Below are 19,659 nucleotides of genomic sequence, written 5' to 3' on the forward strand. Positions count from 1 at the left end.
CAGAGCTGGAACTAGGCAAGGACTGGAAAAGGCTGTTCTCCCATGTTCTGAGGGAAGTCTATTGTTCTTCTGATTCTGATGACAAATCGTGGTTCGTGGTCGTTGTTCTGATGACGTTGGTTCCTTTTTTTAAGATTTTTTTTTTTAATTGGAAAGGCAGATATACACGAGGAGAGACAGAGGGGAAGATTTTCCGTCCGCTGATTCACTCCCCAAGCGACCACAATGGCCAGAGCTGCGCTGATCCGAAGCTAGGAGTCCGGAGCCTCTTCCGGGTGGCACCTCAGTTTCATAGAGAAGTAAACTGAGGCACAGAGCGGTTAAGGTCCCGCAGTCGGTGCATGCACGCCTGGTTCCAAACTCAGCGTCCGTGTCCTGCCAGGCCGACCTGGTCCCCTCGCCTCAGCAATCCCCCCGGACCCAAGGCAGAGGGGACAAAACGGATGGCGGCCACGTGGACGCCACGCCAAAGGGCAGCCGGACACGCCCCCGGGGCCCGGGCGAGTCAGGAGGGTGCCCAGAGGAGCTTCCCAGCGTTACCTCACACATTCCCAAGCCCCTCTCCCACAGCGGGATCACTCGGGACCGTGCTGGGCCCAGCCAGGTGTGGCCTACCATCAGAGGTGTTTACAAGACGCCTGCGAGTATACACGACCTCTGGCTCCTTCCTCGTTAGAAAGGGTTTCATAGTCAACTACGCTTCTTGCAACTCACTGTAACCACGACCACACTTTTACCGCCCAAGCTCACAGAGACGGAGACCCCCACCCGAATGCTTCCCTCAGAAAGGGTCACGTGAGTCGGGACAGCCCTCCACGCATCCCCCTCGTCCCCGCGCCACGGCAGAGCCCAGCGTCGGATAGAGCCGGAGGGGCGTGCGCGCGTCCAGCGCCTCCCCCCAGCTCGACTACAAGTCCCATCGTGCCCCGCGCTCACGCACGTTACGCCAGAGCAAGATGGCCGACACAGCGGCCCCCGCCGGAGCTGGTACCTCCGGAACGGTAAGGGCAGGCGCCGGGGAGGCGCCCAAGGACTTCGGGTATTCTGCATCGTCCTCCTGGCCTGGGCAGCAGGCTTATGCCCAGATACCCCGCCCTATAGGGGCTCCGAGTGGAGGAGGGGCATTTCAGCGTGTCTGCGCTCCTCTCCAAGGGACTTGGCGGCGGCCTCCCGAGTCGGTGGACCCGTGTCCTGATTGGGTCGTTCCCTGTTGGGGGCGGGTTGGGACCCCGGAACACTTCGTGATTGGCCCGAAGAGGCCGTTTTCACCTCTTTATTGGCCAGGCCAAGTTAGGGAGGGATTCTGGTTTCAAAATATTTAGCTCCCCTACTTGTGCAAGCTGTCGCCTTGGCGTCCTCTGTCTCCTGGGCTTCGTGTGTTGTTACAGTTTTCATTGGAAATGGGAGGAACAGGAATAGAAAGCCCTATTTTGTGTTTTCTAGGAGATAGATTTAATACAATCGTATCACTAAGTGTGCCTTATGCTATGATGGATACCATCTGACCAATGATAGAAAGCTGGTGGGGGGACAGCCACGACTAGAGCCCAGCCACGTTGTGTTATAGGAACCGAGTCTATTAGGAGTCATCTGGTGCAGTTATGACAAAGCCTGGAGCGGAGGTGTTTTCGCACGGGACGTGTACCTGCCCTGGGCCTTGTGTGAGCGCCACGCTGTCCCGCCCCCTCTGCCCACACACCTTGCTCCTTGGATGACAAACACTGCTCCTCCTCCTTGCCCCTTCAATGACACTTGTCTCCCTGGGCTGCCTGTTCACAGAGGTCGGGGAGTAAGCAGTCCACGAACCCTGCTGATAACTACCACCTGGCCCGGAGGAGGACCCTACAGGTGGTCGTGAGCTCCTTACTGACAGAGGCCGGGTTTGAGAGCGCGGAGAAAGCCTCCGTGGAGACACTGACGGAGATGCTGCAGAGCTGTGAGTGTGGGGCTTTTGGGGCAGGCCTGGGTCCCCCCCCCTCACCACCACCAGCACCACGTGGCCCTGGCATCAGAGAGATGAGAACCTGGTGGAGTGACCTCCAGCTTTACACCCTTCCCCCCTTGGACATGGGTTGATGTCCTCATGCTGCCACTTAATAGCTTGAGTTAGTGACTAAGGCCATGTCCTTGTGTGTGAAACAGGACAGTCATTGGACGCTCATAGCGTTGTGAGCACATAAAACGCCCAGTGCTGGGGACTTGTCGGTGCCCTTATTACTGCTTTTCCTCTTGGAGGACTTACACCTTGGTTGAGGGGAGGGGTTGGGACTCGTCCCCGTGGAGCAGTTGCTGTCACATGAGTAATTAAATGTTATTTTGTGTGACACCTGGAGCGAGGATAAATTTTCTAGAATGGGAAAAACAACTTTGAGGCTTAGGTGCCCTTTGTGGGCTCCCATGGGCTTCTCTCCTTGTGTAACACAATTATCTGTTCAATACTGCCCAAAGGGTGGGATTGGATAAGGAGTGGGTGGGAGGTTCCTCATGTGTTTCACAAGGACCCACACCTGTGAAAAGTAATGGGAAACTCGAACTGCAAGGCAGCCCAAAGAACTGGCTCTCTGTTGGGCACCCCTGGAGAAATGATTGCCCCTAAGGAGAGAAGGCCTTGTGTTTGTGTTTAGGTCTTAATCAGACACCAAGTGTGCCAACTTAGGGAGGCTGTGATCTCAGACAGTGGGACTCTCTGCAGCTCATGTTTGAAACTTTAAAAAAAAAAATTCTCTTTAAATATATTTGAAAGGCAGAGAGGAGAGAAACACAGAGATCTCCCATCTGCTAGTTCACTCCCCAAATGCCTGCAACAGCCACAGCTGGGCCCAATCAGAGCCCAGAAACAACCCAGGGTGTTCACATGAGTGGCATGGGCCTGAGGACTTGGTGCATATTAGCAGAAAGCTGGCATTACAAGTAGAGCCGAAACTTGAACCCAGGCACCCCAATATAGAGTGCGGACACCTTAGCTACTTTGGCAAATGCCTGACGCTTGAACTTTTGGGTACCAAATATTTTCCTAAAGCAATGATCTCTAACTTTTTAGTCTCAAAACTCTTTCCAGACTCACATTGAAAACCCCAAGGAACTATTGCATATGTGCAAACTATATATGTATACATCTGTATATAGCACATACACACATATACATATATATAAAACACATGTATATATTTACCACGTTTGAAAATAAATTTTGGGGGTCAGCGCCATGGCACAACAGGTTAAGCCTCCACCTGCAGCATCAGCATTCCATTTGGTTACAGGGTTTAAGTCCCAGCTACTCAATTTCCTATCTAGCTCCCTAGCTTATGGTTAGGGAAAGCCTCAGAGGATGCCCCAATCTTGCACCTGTGTGGTAGACCTGGAAGAAGCTCCTTGGCTCCTGGCTTCAGACTGGCCCAGCTCTGGCCTCTGCAGCCGTTTGAGGAGTGAACCAGCAAATGGAAGATTGAGCTCTCTGTCTCCTGTCTTTGCAGTGATGCCTTTCAACTAAATAAATAAATCTAAAAAGAAAGAAGTAAAGCAAAATTCAATTTTAAAACATAAGAATGTACAATCACATATTCTACTTTTCATCAGAGCAGTGTTGTTGTCAGAAGTCATGCAGCCTCTGGACAACTCCATGAGAGAATGACAATGGAAAGCCAAAGAATGATTTCCTTTGTATGGAGAATGTGACTGTGACCTGCAGACTCAGAGTCTGAGAGGGGTTTCTGGGGACTACCGAGGGTTCCCAGGCCACACTTAAAGAGCTTTGGCCTTAAAGGAAGAGACTAATGATTCCTAAAGGAAAAAGTTCACTTCTTGAGAAGGTCTTGGATTGGAGAGTTTGAAGGTTGTGTCTGGAGGCTGGAGGGTAGCAGGGGAGTGGGGAGTAGTCTTCAGGTAGATCTTTGCTGTCAAACATTTCTTTTATAAGCCACCAGGTCCTTGGAGCAAGGGCTCCTTTTGGGATCCCTTTGATCGTCTGATGAAATGGAGAACACACTCCTAGAGAAGATCTTTTCCTGTGTGTTGAATTCAGTGCTGTGTCCAAAGGTTCATGGCACTTCCCATCCTTCCTCCCCATCCCCACAGCGCGTTCACTTGGCTCCGCTGCCTTGATTCCATCTTAGACACCCTGACCCGGGCCCCCCGGGGCTTCAGAGTGACTGTTGAGTAGAGGTTCAGCTTTAAGCAAAAGAAACAAAAATTGCCCACCATGAAATAAGATGTTTAGGGACGTGGTAAAACATGTGTTGCAGATTTCATCACTTAAGCCACTTTTGAAAGTGCAGTTCCATGGTAGTTAGTATATTTGTGCTGCTATGCAACCATCAGTACTATCCATTTCCAGACCTTAAATCGTCCCAGAAAGACCTCAAAGCCCATCAACAGTAGCTTGTGTCTTGTGTAAGTAGGATCTCTAAATGTTGGCTCTTTTGTATCTGGCTTGTCTTGCTTAGCATAATGTTTTCCAAGTTCATCCATGCTGTACCCTGTCAGGATGTGTCTCCCATTGTCTGTGCCACCTTTGTTTCCCCATTCAACTACCAATGGGCAGTAGGTCTCTGGCTGTGGTGAATACTGTTCCTGTGAACACCGGTGGACAGGTGTCTGCCTGAATCCGCACTTCTGGGTCGTTCAGATATATCCATAGAAGCAGAGTGGCCAGCCCTCAGGTTGGGTACTTCTGTGTCCTGGGAGTGAGACTGTGCCTTTGATCCCCTCCTAGACATTTCAGAAATCGGGAGGAGTGCCAAGTCTTACTGTGAGCACACCGCCAGGACGCAGCCCACCCTGTCAGATATTGTGGTCACACTGGTTGAGATGGGTGAGTACCACTCGGGTTCCGTGGGTGCAGCTGAGTTGGGTTCCAAGCGTGTGTGGAGTCCCTTGGGACGAACTGTGTCAGCCAAGTGTTCTCGATTGCTTTGTGTTCTCCTGATTGTGAGACTTGTCAGGAGAGGGTTTTTTTTTTTTTTTTTTTTTTTTTAAAGATTTATTTTTATTATTTTTTTATTGGAAAGGCGGATATACAGAGAGGAGATACAGAGAGGAAGATCTTCCGTCCGATGATTCACTCCCCAAGTGAGCGCAACGGGTCGATGCTATGCCGATCCGAAGCCAGGAGCCTCTTCCGGGTCTCCCACATGGGTGCAGGGTCCCAAAGCTTTGGGCCGTCCTCCACTGCTTTCCCAGGCCACAGGCAGGGAGCTGGAAGGGAAGCGGGGCTGCCGGGATTAGAACCGGCGCCCATATGGGATCCCGGGCGTGCAAGGTGAGGACTTAACCACTTGCGCCACCGCGCCGGGCCCAGGAGAGGGTTTTGAATCCATGTAAGAACACTGCTAACTCGCTGTTGGGAAATCTTGAGTGGTAGCAATGTGGCTAAGTTGGGGGTTTAAGCCATTTGCTCATATTATTACCCCTCATTCCATACTCATTATCCACAGTCTGGCAGTGATCCTTTGTTTTCCTGTGTGTTAGGTTTCAATGTGGACACTCTTCCTGCTTATGCAAAACGGTCTCAGAGGATGGTCATCACCGCCCGTAAGTGACATTGAACCAAGGCGCTCAGCAAATTGTCCATTCCAAATTGGGGAATGTATCAGTTGAGTAGGGCAGGGATTGGATTGGTGGCTGCTCTTCTTGGTGTAGCCACTCTCTGGGCTGGCACGATACCATCTGGGTGTTCAGGGCCGGAAGGTAGCCCCTCTAGTGGAACAGTACTGTCATTCTTGTGCTTTGCCCCCAGAAGAGCAAACAGTGATATTTGACAATGCTTGAAAAGTTCTTATTTTCCCTTAGAGCAAAGATTGGTAAACAGTGGCCTATGGCCCACTGCTTGTTTTTATGATTAAAATTTTATTGTAGCAAAAACATATTTGCTCCCTATGGCTAGTTGCTTTTGTGCTATAGTAGCAGAGTATAGTTGTGACAGAGTATGTATGGACTGTGAAACCTAAGATGTTTACTATCCCATCTTCCATATAAAAAGTTTGATGACCTCTGCCTTGGATAAAACCAGTGCCACAGGCTGAATAAGGAGTAACTGGGACATATAGGACCAGGGGAGAATTTATTACATTTTATTAAATTAGTTTTTTCTCATTGGCTTCTTTTTCAGAACTCCCCTGTCAAAGTTAACATTTTTCAGTTCCCTCCTGCTTCCCCAAGTTCACAGTATCTTTGTATTCTGGGATCACTAAAAAGAAAAGTAGCCATCAACTTCCTTAGTTCCTCAGCCTGCTCTTTCAGGTAGCTGCCGTGGTCACAGCCACCCACATTCCCCTCCTAGGACGCTTGCAGGTGATGGCAGATGGGACTGTGAACCGAGGTTGGCGGCAGTGCTGGGCCTTACAGGGGCAACCTTCTCAAGTTCTGAAGCCCCCAAAGGCTTGCTGTGATAGAGTGATGATGTGTCTGTTATTGTAAAGATGGCATGGGTTTGGACTGAGTTGTAATTTGTGGAAAGCAGGACCCTGAGTGCAAGGATAACCTGTTGTGACTCTGTTGCAGCTCCCGTGACCAATCAGCCCGTGACCCCCAAGGCCCTCACGGCAGGACAGAACCGGCCTCACCCACCGCACATCCCCAGCCACTTTCCAGAGTTCCCCGACCCCCACACCTACATCAAAACTCCGGTGAGTGATGAAGCCGTGCTGGGGGTCGTGACAGATGGAAATCACCAGATCTGTTCCTGCTGACCACTGGGCCAGTCTTACAAGCTGTGGATCAGAGAAATGTTTAGGGCTCAGGATGTCTTCTTCCCCCTGAGAGGCAGATTGACAAATGACAATTATTTGCAAATTTGCCAGCAAAAGCATGGTCAGATTGAAGCCAGCCTCACTATTGCCTGTCCCACCAACCCCCGCCCTAGGTACGAGAGTGGGAGAGATTGCTCAGATGTCCATGCTAATTCTTGGTGCAGAGATGGGTAACTTCTGTGTGTGCATTTCTGGTTTTTCCAAGTAGTTATCTCCTTTAGAAGAGCTTAGTAACACGCAGGCAACAGAATTTACCCTAACTGAGCTCCGGGTGTGAATGAAGAGATGTTGAGTTGTCCTTGAGGACAGATTTTCCAGCCTTGCAGGTTCACCTTACCTGGAGGTGCTGTGTGGTGTGGGCTGTCAGAGCAAGGACTGTGGGCTGCATAGCCCAGGATACAGGACAGGGGGAGGAGCTGGTGATTGGCTGCCTGTGTAATACAACACGGCCTAGCTTGGGATCAGCAGTGTCCCTGGGGTATCCTGGGCCTACCGAGGTCAGAGCCATACACTAGGTAACTCTGAGCAGCAAAAATGTGGTGCTTCTCAGTCGTGCAGGCTGGAAGTGCAAGCTCACAGGGCTGGCATACAACAGCCGCTCTGAAGCCTGCAGGGGAACCTGCCTCACCCATCAGCTGCTGGTGTGCTGGTGCTGCAGTGTGTGGGTGCCTCGCTCCAGGACTGTCCTCTCACGGAGCTTCCCTGGGAGCTCTGTGTCCACACAGCCAGGATTTAGGGATCCCCTCGCCGGCCTCAAGCCAGTGTCACCTCATATTAACTAACGCAATGTTGCAGTGACCACATTCTGAGGGACTGAGGTTGGGACTTCAGCAAACCTAGGCCTTCAGTTGTGAGAGCCCGTTCAGCCCCGGTGCTTCTCTGGTTCATGTTTTATAGCATATCCCTCTCAGTAAGAATACAAAGTAAATACTTCAGTGTATGTTTGCTTACTTATATATTGTTATATTGTAACAATATATTGTATATATTGTATATTATATATACAATATATTGTATATATTGTATATATTGTTATATTGTAAACCTATACTAAGTAAATGTCACCATTCTTCACATTTCAGCAGCCTCTTTAGTGAGAGCCTTTGAGTTGTGGAAGTCTTGGCTTTGTGTCTGGTGAACTAGGAGTGGGTGGTCTCATTCCAAGGTCCACCAGGTTGGCAACTTCAGTGACTCTCATTGTTTTTTTTTTTTTTAAAGATTTATTTTTTGGGCCCGGCGCGGTGGCGCAAGTGGTTAGAGGTCCTTGCCTTGCACGCCCGGGATCCCATATGGGCGCCGGTTCTGATCCCGGCAGCCCCACTTCCCTTCCAGCTCCCTGCCTGTGGCCTGGGAAAGCAGTTGAGGACGGCCCAAGGCTTTGGGATCCTGCACTCGCGTGGGAGACCCGGAGGGGGCTCCTGGCTTCGGATCGGCATAGTGTCGGCCCGTTGCGCTCACTTGGGGAGTGAATCATTGGACGGAAGATCTTCCTCTCTGTCTCTCCTCTCTGTATATCTGCCTTTCCAATGAAAAAATAATAAAAATAAATCTTAAAAAAAAAAGATTTATTTTTATTGCAAAGTCAGATATACAGAGAGGAGGAGAGAGAAAGAGGAAGATCTTCTGTCCCCAAGTGACCACAGTGGCCAGTGCTGTGCCAATCCGAAGCCAGGAGCCAGGAACTTCCTCCAGGTCTCCCACGCGGGTGCAGGATCCCAAGGCCTTGGGCCGTCCTCCACTGCCTTCCCAGGCCACAAGCAGGGAACTGGGTGGGAAATGGGACCACCGGGATTAAAACTGTCACCCACAGGGGATACTGTAGTATTCAAGGCGAGGACTTTAGCCACTAGGCCACCGCACCGGGCCCTGACTCTCATTGTTAAAAGGGTTGCATCACAAAGATACGCATCAGCAATGGTTGTCATCAAAGAATTGGAAAACAGGGTTTTTTTCTTTCTCATTTACTGATTAGAGTTTTGTTTCCATTTTTCTATTCAGTTTTTTACTTAGGGGAAGTCAAACAGTTATCTAAAACATAATTACAAGATTTTTCATTTTTGTAATTTAAAAAAGTATGTTTAATATCTGCTCATCATCATCTGAGGAGGATTTTAGACATGCCAGAAAATACCATTTCTGTGTTTAAATAAGAGATCTGTATAGATAGCAGAAGAGACAGTAACTGATGGGAGATTTTCCAAGCGCTTCTTTTAAACCCCGTCCTCATATCATGAAAGGTATTTACTTTCTTGGTCCTTGTTAGAATGTTATCTTTGTCATTACAACATTATAATCTAAATGTTTGGCTAACCTCTCATGAATAAACTTTAATAGACTTTAAATGTTTTTTTTATTTATTTATTTTTTGAGAAACAGAGCTTCTGTCTACAGATTGTCTTTTTTTTTTAAAGAGAAAGCCTTAATTTTTTTTTTTTAAAGATTTATTTTATTTTTATTGGAAAGGCGGATATACAGAGAGGAAGATCTTCCATCCGATAATTCACTCCCCAGGTGGCCGCAACGGCTGGAGCTGAGCCAATCCGAAGCCAGGAGCCTCTTCCGGGTCTCCCATGCGGGTGCAGGGTCCCAAAGCTTTGGGCCGTCCTGGACTGCCTTTCCCAGGCCACAGGCAGGAAGCTGGATGGGAAGTGGGGCTGCCGGGATTAGAACTGGCGCCCATATGGGATCCCGGGTGTGCAAGGCGAGGACTTTAACCACTGCACCATTGCGCCGGGCCCTACAGACTCAGTCTTCCAAACAGGCTGGGCCAGGCTAAAGCCAAGAAGGCAGAAACTCAATGCAGGTCTTTTCCATGTGGGTGGCAACAGCCCAGTTGCTTGCTGCCTCTCCGCCTCTGCAGTGGCTGACAGCTGGAATCAAGGCAGAGCTGAGTCAAATCCAGGCACTCTGCTGGGGGAATAGCGGTGCCTTAACGAGATGCCCACCTCATGCATGAATTGTAACCATGTGTACTTCATTAAGAAGTTCACCACCTTCAAAGTTAGGATCAGGGATGGCAACCTCTTGTTCATTTGCACTTAACAATAATACCGTCAGTCTCTAAGGAAAATCTTCTGATACTACATACCCTTTGTGTGAGAGCTGATTTAAGAAAATAGGCTAGTACAATCCACAAATCCAGTTTGGTAGGCTTTGCAATGCAACAAGTTAAGCCAAAGCTTCAGACATATCCCATGTTGGAGTGCCTGTTTCAAGTCCTGGCCACTCCACTTGCAGTCCAGCTTCCGGCTCATGCCCTTCACAAGGCAGCAGATGGTGGTCCACCTGTTCCACCCATGTAGGAGACCTGCTTGGAGTTTCGTGCTTCTGGCTTTGGCTTCACCCAACCCCAGTTTTTGTGGGCATTTGAAGAGTGAACCAGCAGGTGGAAGATATCTTGCTGAGTCTCTTCTCCTTCTGTCACTCTGCCTTTCAAAACAAAAAAGAAAGAAAAAATCTAGGGCCCGGCACAATAGCCTAGTGGCTAAAGACTTCACCTTGCATTGACAAGATCCCAGTGAGCGCCAGTTCGTATCTTGGCTGCTCCAATTCCCATCCAGCTCCTTGCTTGTGACCTGGGAAAACAGTGGAGGATGGCCCAAAGCCTTGAGACCCTGTACCAGCATGGGGGCACGGAGGAAGCTCCTGGCTTTGGATCGACTCAGCTTCATTTGTTGTGGCTACTTGAGGAATGAATCAGAGGATGGAAAATCTTTGCTCTGTTTTCTTCTCTCTATAAATCTGACTTTCCAATAAAATATATAAATAAAAAAAAAAATCCACCTAGTGAGAGATGTCCCATTACACTGATGGAAACCAGTGGTCCCTGTTGGGCTTCCCTGGGAGGACTCCCACCCATCAGGGCGCTGAGTGGAGGCCCCGGGTCAGTCTCTATAGTGCACGTTTGTATTTGTCTTCATTTCAGAAGGAGGTAGTATCGTAAGTACATAGTCCGTTTCTGCCCTTCCCTCATGTCTTGGCGGTCTCTGCTCTCACTACCAGCACTGCATCATTGGAGAACGCCAGGACATGGCACAGCAAGGCGGGGACCTGCACTGAGCGGAGCGGTAACCTCAGCGTGACCTGGTGTCTACTGTTCTCTTTGTAGACGTACCGGGAGCCTGTGTCAGACTACCAAGTCCTACGGGAGAAGGCGGCAACCCAGAGGCGTGACGTGGAGCGGGCACTCACCCGGTTCATGGCCAAGACAGGCGAGACCCAGAGCCTGTTCAAAGATGACGTCAGCACATTCCCATGTGAGAGCCACTCCCTCCCTTCTCCTTCTCTAATGACTCAAAGCAGTGATGGCTTCTCTTGGGCTGGGCCACTGAGGGGCCCTGGATCAAGGTGACCTCGAGGAAAGTCAGGCTGACCCAGGAGAGGTGGGCAGGTCAGCTAGCAGAAGGAGCCCTGTGCTAGGGGCCAGGGACATCACCACAGCCTTTCCCAGGTCCCATCTCGTTGAACTATATGTTGACTGAGTCACTCCGCCTCCACAGCCCGCCATTCGTGCAACAATAGATGGGGAATAGTGGTGCAGGTGGCATGTTCGTGCAGCTTACGTGGGACGCCTGTTGCGTGTTCACTCTGGGGAAATGACTGCCGACAGTGAATAGCCCCAGACACTGTGCTCATTGCTTCCAACACGTCATCTCATTTAGTGGTCTCGTGAGCCCATGAATTAGAAACGGTGACATCACCCTCATCCAAGGAAGCTACAGGTCACAGAGATTGGAAGGCGCTCATTCAAGGTCACAGGCTGGCAGGCAGCATTTGAACCTGACCCTGTCTGACTATAGGACATGGTGTGGGTAAAATAGTTTTTGACTCTCTCCTACAGTCACATTGTATCCCAGAACACCTAGGGGCTTCCTTTTAATTATTGTCATTTTATATTTCTGGTTGAGAGGCACAGAGTGCTGCCATGCACTGGTCCACTCTCCAAGTGCCCTCAGCAACTGTGCTTGGGCTGGGGTCAGAGCCAAGAGCTGGAAACATAATCCAGGCTTCCCCACAGGTGACAGGAACCTAATGGCTTGAGCCATCACAGCTGCCCCTCAGGTGGGCCTTCCCAGGAAGCTGGAATCAGAGACTAGAGCCAGGAATTAAACCCAAATACTCCACTGTGGACCACGGATGTCTTTTTTTTGTTGTTATTGTTGTTTTAAGATTTGTTTATTTTACTTGGAAGTCGGAGTTGCAGCAAGAGAAGGAGAGATACAGAGGTCCTCCATGTGCTGGTTCACTTCTCTATGGCCAAATGGCAAGAGCTGGGCCGGTCTGAAGCCTGGAACTGAGAGCTGCTTCCAGGTCTCCCATGTGGGTGCAGGTGCCCAAGGACTTAGGCCATCCTCCGCTGCCTTCCCAGGTCGTAAGCAGGGTACTGGATCGAAAGTGAACAGCCAGTAGTTGAGCCAGTCTCCATATGAGATGCTGGCACTATAGAGGATTAGCATATTGTACCACCATGATGGCCTTGGGGCATGGGTCTCTTAACCACTAGGCTAAGTATCCACATCCTAATTGTTTTTAGTTGATTTCTTCTCATGCTATTGTTGTTGGAAAAACTGGAAACTAATTTTCTAGGCATGTCTTAGGGCTCAGTGGAGGTATTCCAGGCAGAGTCCTCAAGTTGCGTCTTTCAACCTGGGTCCTTTGTACTGAAAGGATCAACCTCCCTCCCTGGATGATGCTCAGAGGGATCACCTGATCCCACTTGCAAGATCACCAGACTGCCTTGTTAGGATCTCAGCTAATCAGATGCAAATCCCAATTCTATCTGATTTCATTTGCATTTGTTGCAAGTGAGCTGTGAAGTCATACTGTTTGAGTTCAAACTCCCCACTTTGCTGTTTTCTCTGTGTTTGAGGAAGTTGCTTAACTCTTCCGAGCCCCAGATTTCTCCTCTGTAAAATAGGGGTGATGAATGTGCCGAACAGGGTGCGAGCGAGGACGTGGGCAGGCACACCGTGTCGGTGCCCGGAGCAGTGGGTGGTGTTGCCCTGGTGCTGCTCACCAGTATGCCGTAAGGCTCTAAACCAGCTGCAGGGAACTGCTGCTAATGAAACCGTGCCTGTCTTGCACTTCCCTAGTGATTGCCGCCAGGCCGTTCACCATCCCCTACCTGACAGCCTTGCTTCCGTCAGAGCTGGAGATGCAGCAGATGGAAGAGACAGACTCCTCGGAGCAGGATGAGCAGACGGACACGGAGAACCTTGCTCTGCACATCAGCACGGTGGGTCTCGCCCTCTGCCTGCCTCAGCGCACCCCCTGGTGAAGCCTGTCTCGCTCTCTACCTGTCATGCTGGGAGCTGGATGTGGCCTTCCCTAGCTCGCCCCACATGGTGTGTGCGCCTGGTGCTCTGGGGAGACAGGTCCTGAATGGGCACCTGCCAAGGACAGGCATAGCTCCTGCTTGGGGACTCAGGAGGAAGCAACACAGATGGAGCCAACGACAGTCAGATAGGGGATGGGGAGTGGAGCTGGAGAGGAGGGAGGTATGGTACTAAAGGGTCTGAGGAGGTGACATTTGAGTCAAGCCCTGAAGGGAGCAAGGCTTGTCTAGCTCTGGGGGTAGAACGCTACAGTCACCGGGAACAGCAGGTGCCAGGGTGTGAGGTGGAAGGTTGTTGTCGGGTTGAGGGAACAGCGATGATGCCCAGGTGGCCAGAGTGGGGTGAACAAGGGGGAGAGAAAAAGTGGGTGAAGTCAGCTCATAGGAGAGAGAGACTCACAGGAGCTCGAAAGCTGTGTTAAGCACTTGGGCGTTTGCTCAGTGATGTGGGCACCGGGGGAGCTGTCAGGCAGAGGGGGGTCAGGATCAGATGCAACTGTGCTCACAGTGGGGCCAGTCAGCATGCCACGGGAGGGCTGGGCAGAGGCAGGGAAAACAGGCTAGCTGAGGTGATGGGAGAACAGGTGACGAGATGCAGCTGTGTGGATTATCTGCCCTGATTCTTTTCAGAGTAGAACCAGCTGATAGAGTAGAGATGTGTGTAAGGAACGGAGGGAGAAAGTGAATGAGTGCCAAAGATAATGGCAGGAGGTTTTGTGAATCAGCAAGGAAGATGGAGTTGCTATTAGCCCGGATCAGGAGGACTGTTGGGGGGAACATGTGTATGGGAAAGTCAGGACTTGTGGTGTAGATAAAGAATTAGCTGTGAGATGCTTTTTGGCCACACCATGTGGAGTTGGATGCTCATGCTGGACTTTGACAAGCTGGTTTGTGGGTAGTATTGAAGACCATGGGGCTAGATGAGCTCTCCCAGAAGAGAGTGAGCATGACAGATGTGCAGCTCAGAGCTGAGGTGCTGAGGAGGATGTGGGTAGCCAGGAGAGGCCAGGAGGAGTGTGGAGAGCTGTAGTGGGTTCCCACAGGACAAGGCCTGAGAATCAGACCCTTTGACTTGTTGGTGTGACTGCCATTTGTGAACTTGGTGAGAGTTGTTCCAGTGAGGACAAGAGCGGAGGTCTGCGCGGAGCTCCCAGCAGGTTGAGGGGCTGGAGGTTGGAGGTAAGTGTAGCCACAGCAGCCGATCTGGATTACAATGCAGTGAATCTGCAGAGCGGCTCCCCAGTGTCCCTGGCCACACCGCAGGGGTCCCCGAGCCACACAGGGATGGTGCAGTAGCGAGCTCACTGGCATCCCAGGTTCTGTAGGACCACTTCTGTGAACACAGCTGTTGGAAGCAGCATGCTGATGAGGGGAGAGGGGTGGTGACTGTCGGAAAGTCAGGACTTGAGAGAGGTCTGCTGTGGGTTTGGTTTTCCTCTATTAAGACAAATACCTGTGCAACAGTTTGAGGAAGTGGTACACAGGGAGGCTGGTACGAGGGAGTCTAGTGCTTGGGGAGACGTGGCCGGGGATGGTGCTACTCAGTGCCTAAGAGTGAGGACAGGCCCGGTCTTTCCACGGACACTTCAGACCCAGATAGGATTAGGGCCAAGCTGGGGGAGGGGACGTGGGCATTCCGTGCTGGGTGTGGACGCTGGGCACCAGGACTAACTCTTGCAGCTGCAGGGAAAGTGTCAAGAGCAACACTGATCTGCAGGATGCGCTGCTGCCCCTAAGGCTGCGGAGCCTGCCACGCTGCTTCCTCTGTGCCTGCAGGAGCTTGCCCTCGGTGAGCATTGTCAGGAGTGCTTGGAGATGAGAGCTGGCCTCGCAGCCTTAGTGGCCATAAAGCACACCCAGTGTGCTTCCTGTTCTCCAGGATGCAGCACACCTCATGGCTGCCAGCTGCTTCAGAGGATATTTGCTGAAAATCTGTACTATAGAATTACTCCTTCTGGAATTGGGGCCAGTGGCTTGACCTGAAGCAGAGGAGAAACTTTTTACTGTAATGTTTGGGACTTGGTTCATTTGGGCTGTTACAGTGACAGGTCCGGTTCAGCTCATAAAGAGGAGGCCTCTCCTCAGTCAGCACCACTGTTCCTTTGTAGGTGCAGTATAGTTAAAGGGCCTGCACGCATGTAACCTAGGATTCCAGCTAGTGGCGGATGTGAGCTCACAAGGGTAGCTGACCAGACTCAGTACTCCTCGGTATGCAGAGGCCGAGCCATGGTCACGGCCAGCATAGCACCGAAAGACCTGATCCTCGAGCCACACTGGTCCTGCTTCACATCCGTGCTGAGCCACCTTCCGGGTGCATGGCTTTGAGCCCTAACATCTGGGAAGTACAAATGGAGTGGAATAGAAGCAAATATCCCAACGAGAACGGGGAGCTGAGTGCCAGTGAGCCGGTGTGTGGCCAGTGCTGCCTCCTGGCCCCTCACTTGGTAATGTTCTGCTGGACCAGGAATTGCATTTCAAAATTCAGAATATGTAGAGAGACACGGGGTGACCACTCTGCCTCCTCAAGTCTGTGGTCTCTTGTCAATATACTTTTCCTCCCATGGAGCAGCCATCTCCCCTGCCTCCCTGGGTCCTTCTGGAGGCGATTTTCTTACCGTTGCTGCAGATGCAAACAGCTAATCACTAACAAACCTTGCTTCTCCCCGTCACTACATCTTGGCATTGTCTTGACATGTGTGTATAAAGATCGTCTGTCTGTTATAGCTCCATGGTGTTCCAGGGTCTGGGTGTGACCGCTCAACTTTGTGCCCTGCGGTTACAGACGCTGCTGCAGCACATGAAATCGATGGTATCTCAGGGACTGTTGCTAGGCAGTACGTGTTTAACCTAGTTTCAGTTTCTCCATGTATCTGAACTTAACGGAACTGTCCATTTTGGATTTGGGGTCTTTTTTTCTTTGTTGGAACTGTCCATTTTAAATTAGGGTACACTATGTATTTTTAATTTATTTTTCTCATTGGGAAGGCAGATTTACAGAGAGGAGAGATAGAGAAAGATCTTTCATCCATGGTTCACTCCCCTGGTAGGTGCAATGGCTGGAATGGAGCTGTCTGAGGCCAGGAGCCTCCTGCAGGTCTCCCACGCAGGTGCATGATCCCAAGGCCTAGGGCCTTCCTCCACTTTTCCCAAGTCACAGGCAAGGAACTAGGTCAGATGTGGATGCAGCTAGGACACAAACTGGCCGTGGAGGATTGGCCACTTGAGCCACTGGACTGGCCCTCAGATATATACATATATATATATATATATTCAGAGTTGCCATTGCTTGTTACGGAGAGGGCTCCTGGTTAGGGCTGCCTTTGCCTCGGGGAGGTTCAGGTGTGTTGGTTTGCTCCCTGAGCGGAGCCATTGGGCGAGCCAAGGGCCTGAAAGGGCTCTGCAGGAGTCCTTGGCAGGGCAGTGGCATGGGAGCGAGCCTGGTGAGGGGCCTGGCTGGGGGGCTTGAGGAGCTCCTGACAGATTTCTGGGTTGCTGTGGCCTGACTTTGTTGCTGTGTGTACCTGCAGGGGATAAGCAAGTGCCATTCCCACAAACTCTATTTGGGGAAGGGGGAGCCTGGAGTCCCACCCACAACGTCCCTTCTCAGCAGCCCTGATGAGTTCAGAAAGCACTTGAGACCCGTTTAATGTGAACTTCCTGGGGGGAGGGGATGAGTTCTTTAAGGATTTCAGGAAGTTCTGGAGCCAAATACCTAAGGCAGGCCTGGAGCATGGAGTTCATGTTTGTGCCTGATCCGGCATGGGCTACACTGGCCTTGGGGCACTCGCTGATAAGGTGCTGGAGAAGACAGAGTTGAGGGACGGTAGAAGGTGGGGCAGACCAATTTGGGGTCCTCGCCATGCTGTCTCCTTTAGCAGTTGCCTCTGGTTGTTGAGGTCACGGGGAGCTTCCTGGACTGTGCTTCAAGGCTTCTTCCTCTGATGCAAACTCAGGGTTGTCACCAGGGGGCGCAGCCCAGCCACTTCTGAACTGGATCGGGTTCTAGGTGTGACTTGCACCCCACCTTGCCAGCGCCCTGCAGCCTCTGCCCGTGCTAAAAAACATTGTATAAATGAGGAAAGGAGACTCGATCTCCCACTGCCCCACACACCCAAGCCATTTGTAAAATTTCCACATATTACCTTTTGTTCTGTCTGCACAGGTTTGTGATTTTAAAAAGTTTAATCAGAATCATAGTGAATATACATGAATTTATAATACTTTTCTCCAAAATCTCCTTTTCTTAAAAAAAAAAAAAGCAGACCAAGACATGCAGCTCACAGGTTGCAGATAACGCATGCAGATGATGTGATGTGTTGATAACTAGAATGTTTCAGGGCTCAAGAAGTTTCTAGCTGCTGTTGAGATAACCCGGCCACCGCCACACTGTGAACACCAGAGCCTGGGAGATGTCGGGGGAGGACTGTGGTGGTTTCTGTCCTTCTGGGCTAGGAGGTGGCATTGCAGGTGACTGCTTCTGCCAACCAAGGTCATCTTGCTCTTTTCTCTCCCCGCCTAGTTGGGCTCCTTCCTGAAGCATCCCTCCCTCCTCCCCTCCCCCAGCTCTCCGTTCTTTCTTACTCATATCTCTGCCGTCTCCGAAGGCCCATGGCTGTGTGTTGTGTGTTCCACTGCAATGAAGCTGTTGGTCTCGCCTTATGCTCGTAGCCAGCCCCTGCCTGGGGCAGAGACAGAAACCCTGGATGAAGGTGGCCCCCAGGTTTGCTTGCTCTGTGGTGACAGGCATGCGCTTCCCGTGGCGGGCACAGCCCTTCTCCTCATGTCGCTGGTGTTTTCCTTTGTTTGGGATTTTGCTCCAAGGAGGATGCCGGAGCCGAGAAGGAGAACACCTCTGTCCTGCAGCAGCCCCCCTCCTTGTCAGGAAGCCGAAACGGGGAGGAGACCATCATCGACAACCCCTACCTGCGCCCCGTCAAGAAGCCCAAGATCCGCAGGAAGAAGTGAGTCGGAGCCAGGTGCCCCGGGGTCCCGTGCGGCCACCCGAGGAGATCTTTCTACTCTCAGAAAAGAGAGCTCACCCAGGGGTTTGAACCCCAGGAGAGCCACTGTGTTGAGAAGAAGTCATCTTCCCCCACCACGCTCCCTCCTAGGAACCCCGCCTTCCCCAACCCAAGCATGTGCCTTGCATTCCTAGGTGGTTGAGGGGCCATGGCCCACCCTGGTCCCAGCCTAGGAGGAGAGCGGACAGGCTCCATGGTTGTTCTTCTTTCTAGGTCCCTGTCGTGAGCTGAGGAGGAAGCCTGGCTTGTACAGGGACCGGGATACCACCTTCCTGGGGAGTTAAACTCACTGAAGGGCTGAAGAGGAGGACACGCCCCCTGGCTAAGCCAGACTGTCATGGGGTGTGGGTCTAACATCACCGCTTTTATTCCCATTACCTGTCCTTGCGGGAGGTTTGCACCTAGGAGGCTTCCAAGTCAACCTCCCTGTACTGCCGCAGCCCTCGACGCAGCCTAGGCCAGAGACTTCATTTGCTGTCATAGGATCCGGATCCCTTGCAAGCCCAGGGAAGGCATCTGAAAAAAGGGGACCTACTGCTGCCTCACTGCACCAGCAGAGCTTTGCCCCGGTATCCATGCCGGGATGCCTAGACCTCATTTACGGATTCACTCTTGGGAGATGCTGGCTCATCATCCCGGACACGTGGACTGCTCACCTCATCTGGGTCCCCGGGACCCTGGCAAGACGATGGAGAGTGACCCTGCACCCTTTCATCACTCTGGAAGTGGGTGGCCCACACAGCCCAGCCTTGATCTGGGGCTGGCAGGAGTCAGGAGTGTCCCACTGACACAGAGCAGGGTGGCTGAGGCGACAGCAACGTGGCTCTGTGTGACAGTCATCACCAGGCATCACCCCAGACCCTGGGCTTGGGAACGACTGCATGCTCTCTCCTGGGAAGAGAACTTTTCCTGACAGAAACCTGGAGTAGTGTCTGTGATTCACGGGAGATCCACAGAGTCAGACAATAAGAATAGGGTAGGGTAGGACCAGGCTTGGACAGCTGGTCTGCTGGAAGGCCCTGTTGCTACCTGCCAGCGAAAGTCAGCGGAGAGGAGCCTGCAGGCCCAGCCCCAGTGTTCCTCAGGAAACAGGTCTGAATCTGCTCAACCTCATCATCACCTGCGGAGAGAAGATTTCATTACTTTACTGTATTCTGCAAGCCAGAAAAATGTTTTAAGAAAAAATATTGAGCCAACTACTGCCTGCATCACTAGTATCCTAGCTGGACACTGGTTCATGTCTCAACTACTCCCAGTCCAGTTCCTGCTGAGGTACCTGGGGTGACAGCACAAGATGGCTGAAGTGCTTGGGTCTCTGCACCCATGTAGGAAATAAGAATGGAGTTCCTGGTTCCTGGCTTTGGCCTGGCTCAGCCTCGCTATTGCTGAGCATTTGGAGAGGAGCCAGCAGATGGAAGATCTCTCGGTGTAACAGGGAGAGACAGATGTTCCATCTGCTGGTTCACTCCCCAAATGCCCACAACAGTCAGGGGGAAGGCCAGACAGAAGCCAGGAGCCAAGAACACCATCCTGGTCTCCTACAGTGTGGGGTGGGGTG

The 19,659-nt window shown here is 51.4% G+C and overlaps 1 protein-coding gene across 1 annotated transcript; it reads left to right on the forward strand.

Annotated features, from left to right (window-relative positions):
* Positions 1-940: 940 nt before the first annotated feature.
* TAF8 (TATA-box binding protein associated factor 8) lies at positions 941-19,452 on the forward strand. Its single transcript, XM_040983366.1, has 9 exons — positions 941-1,001; positions 1,780-1,936; positions 4,712-4,810; positions 5,467-5,529; positions 6,499-6,623; positions 10,855-11,002; positions 12,839-12,981; positions 17,902-18,041; positions 18,315-19,452. The coding sequence occupies exons 1-9, from the start codon at positions 957-959 to the stop codon at positions 18,325-18,327; spliced, it is 933 nt and encodes a 310-aa protein (XP_040839300.1). The 5' UTR covers positions 941-956; the 3' UTR covers positions 18,328-19,452.
* The last annotated feature ends 207 nt before the right edge of the window (positions 19,453-19,659 follow it).

This window comes from Ochotona curzoniae, unplaced genomic scaffold (genome assembly GCF_017591425.1).
Source record: "Ochotona curzoniae isolate NIBS_2020 unplaced genomic scaffold, NIBS_Ocur_1.0 contig_3819, whole genome shotgun sequence".
NCBI lineage: Eukaryota > Metazoa > Chordata > Mammalia > Lagomorpha > Ochotonidae > Ochotona > Ochotona curzoniae.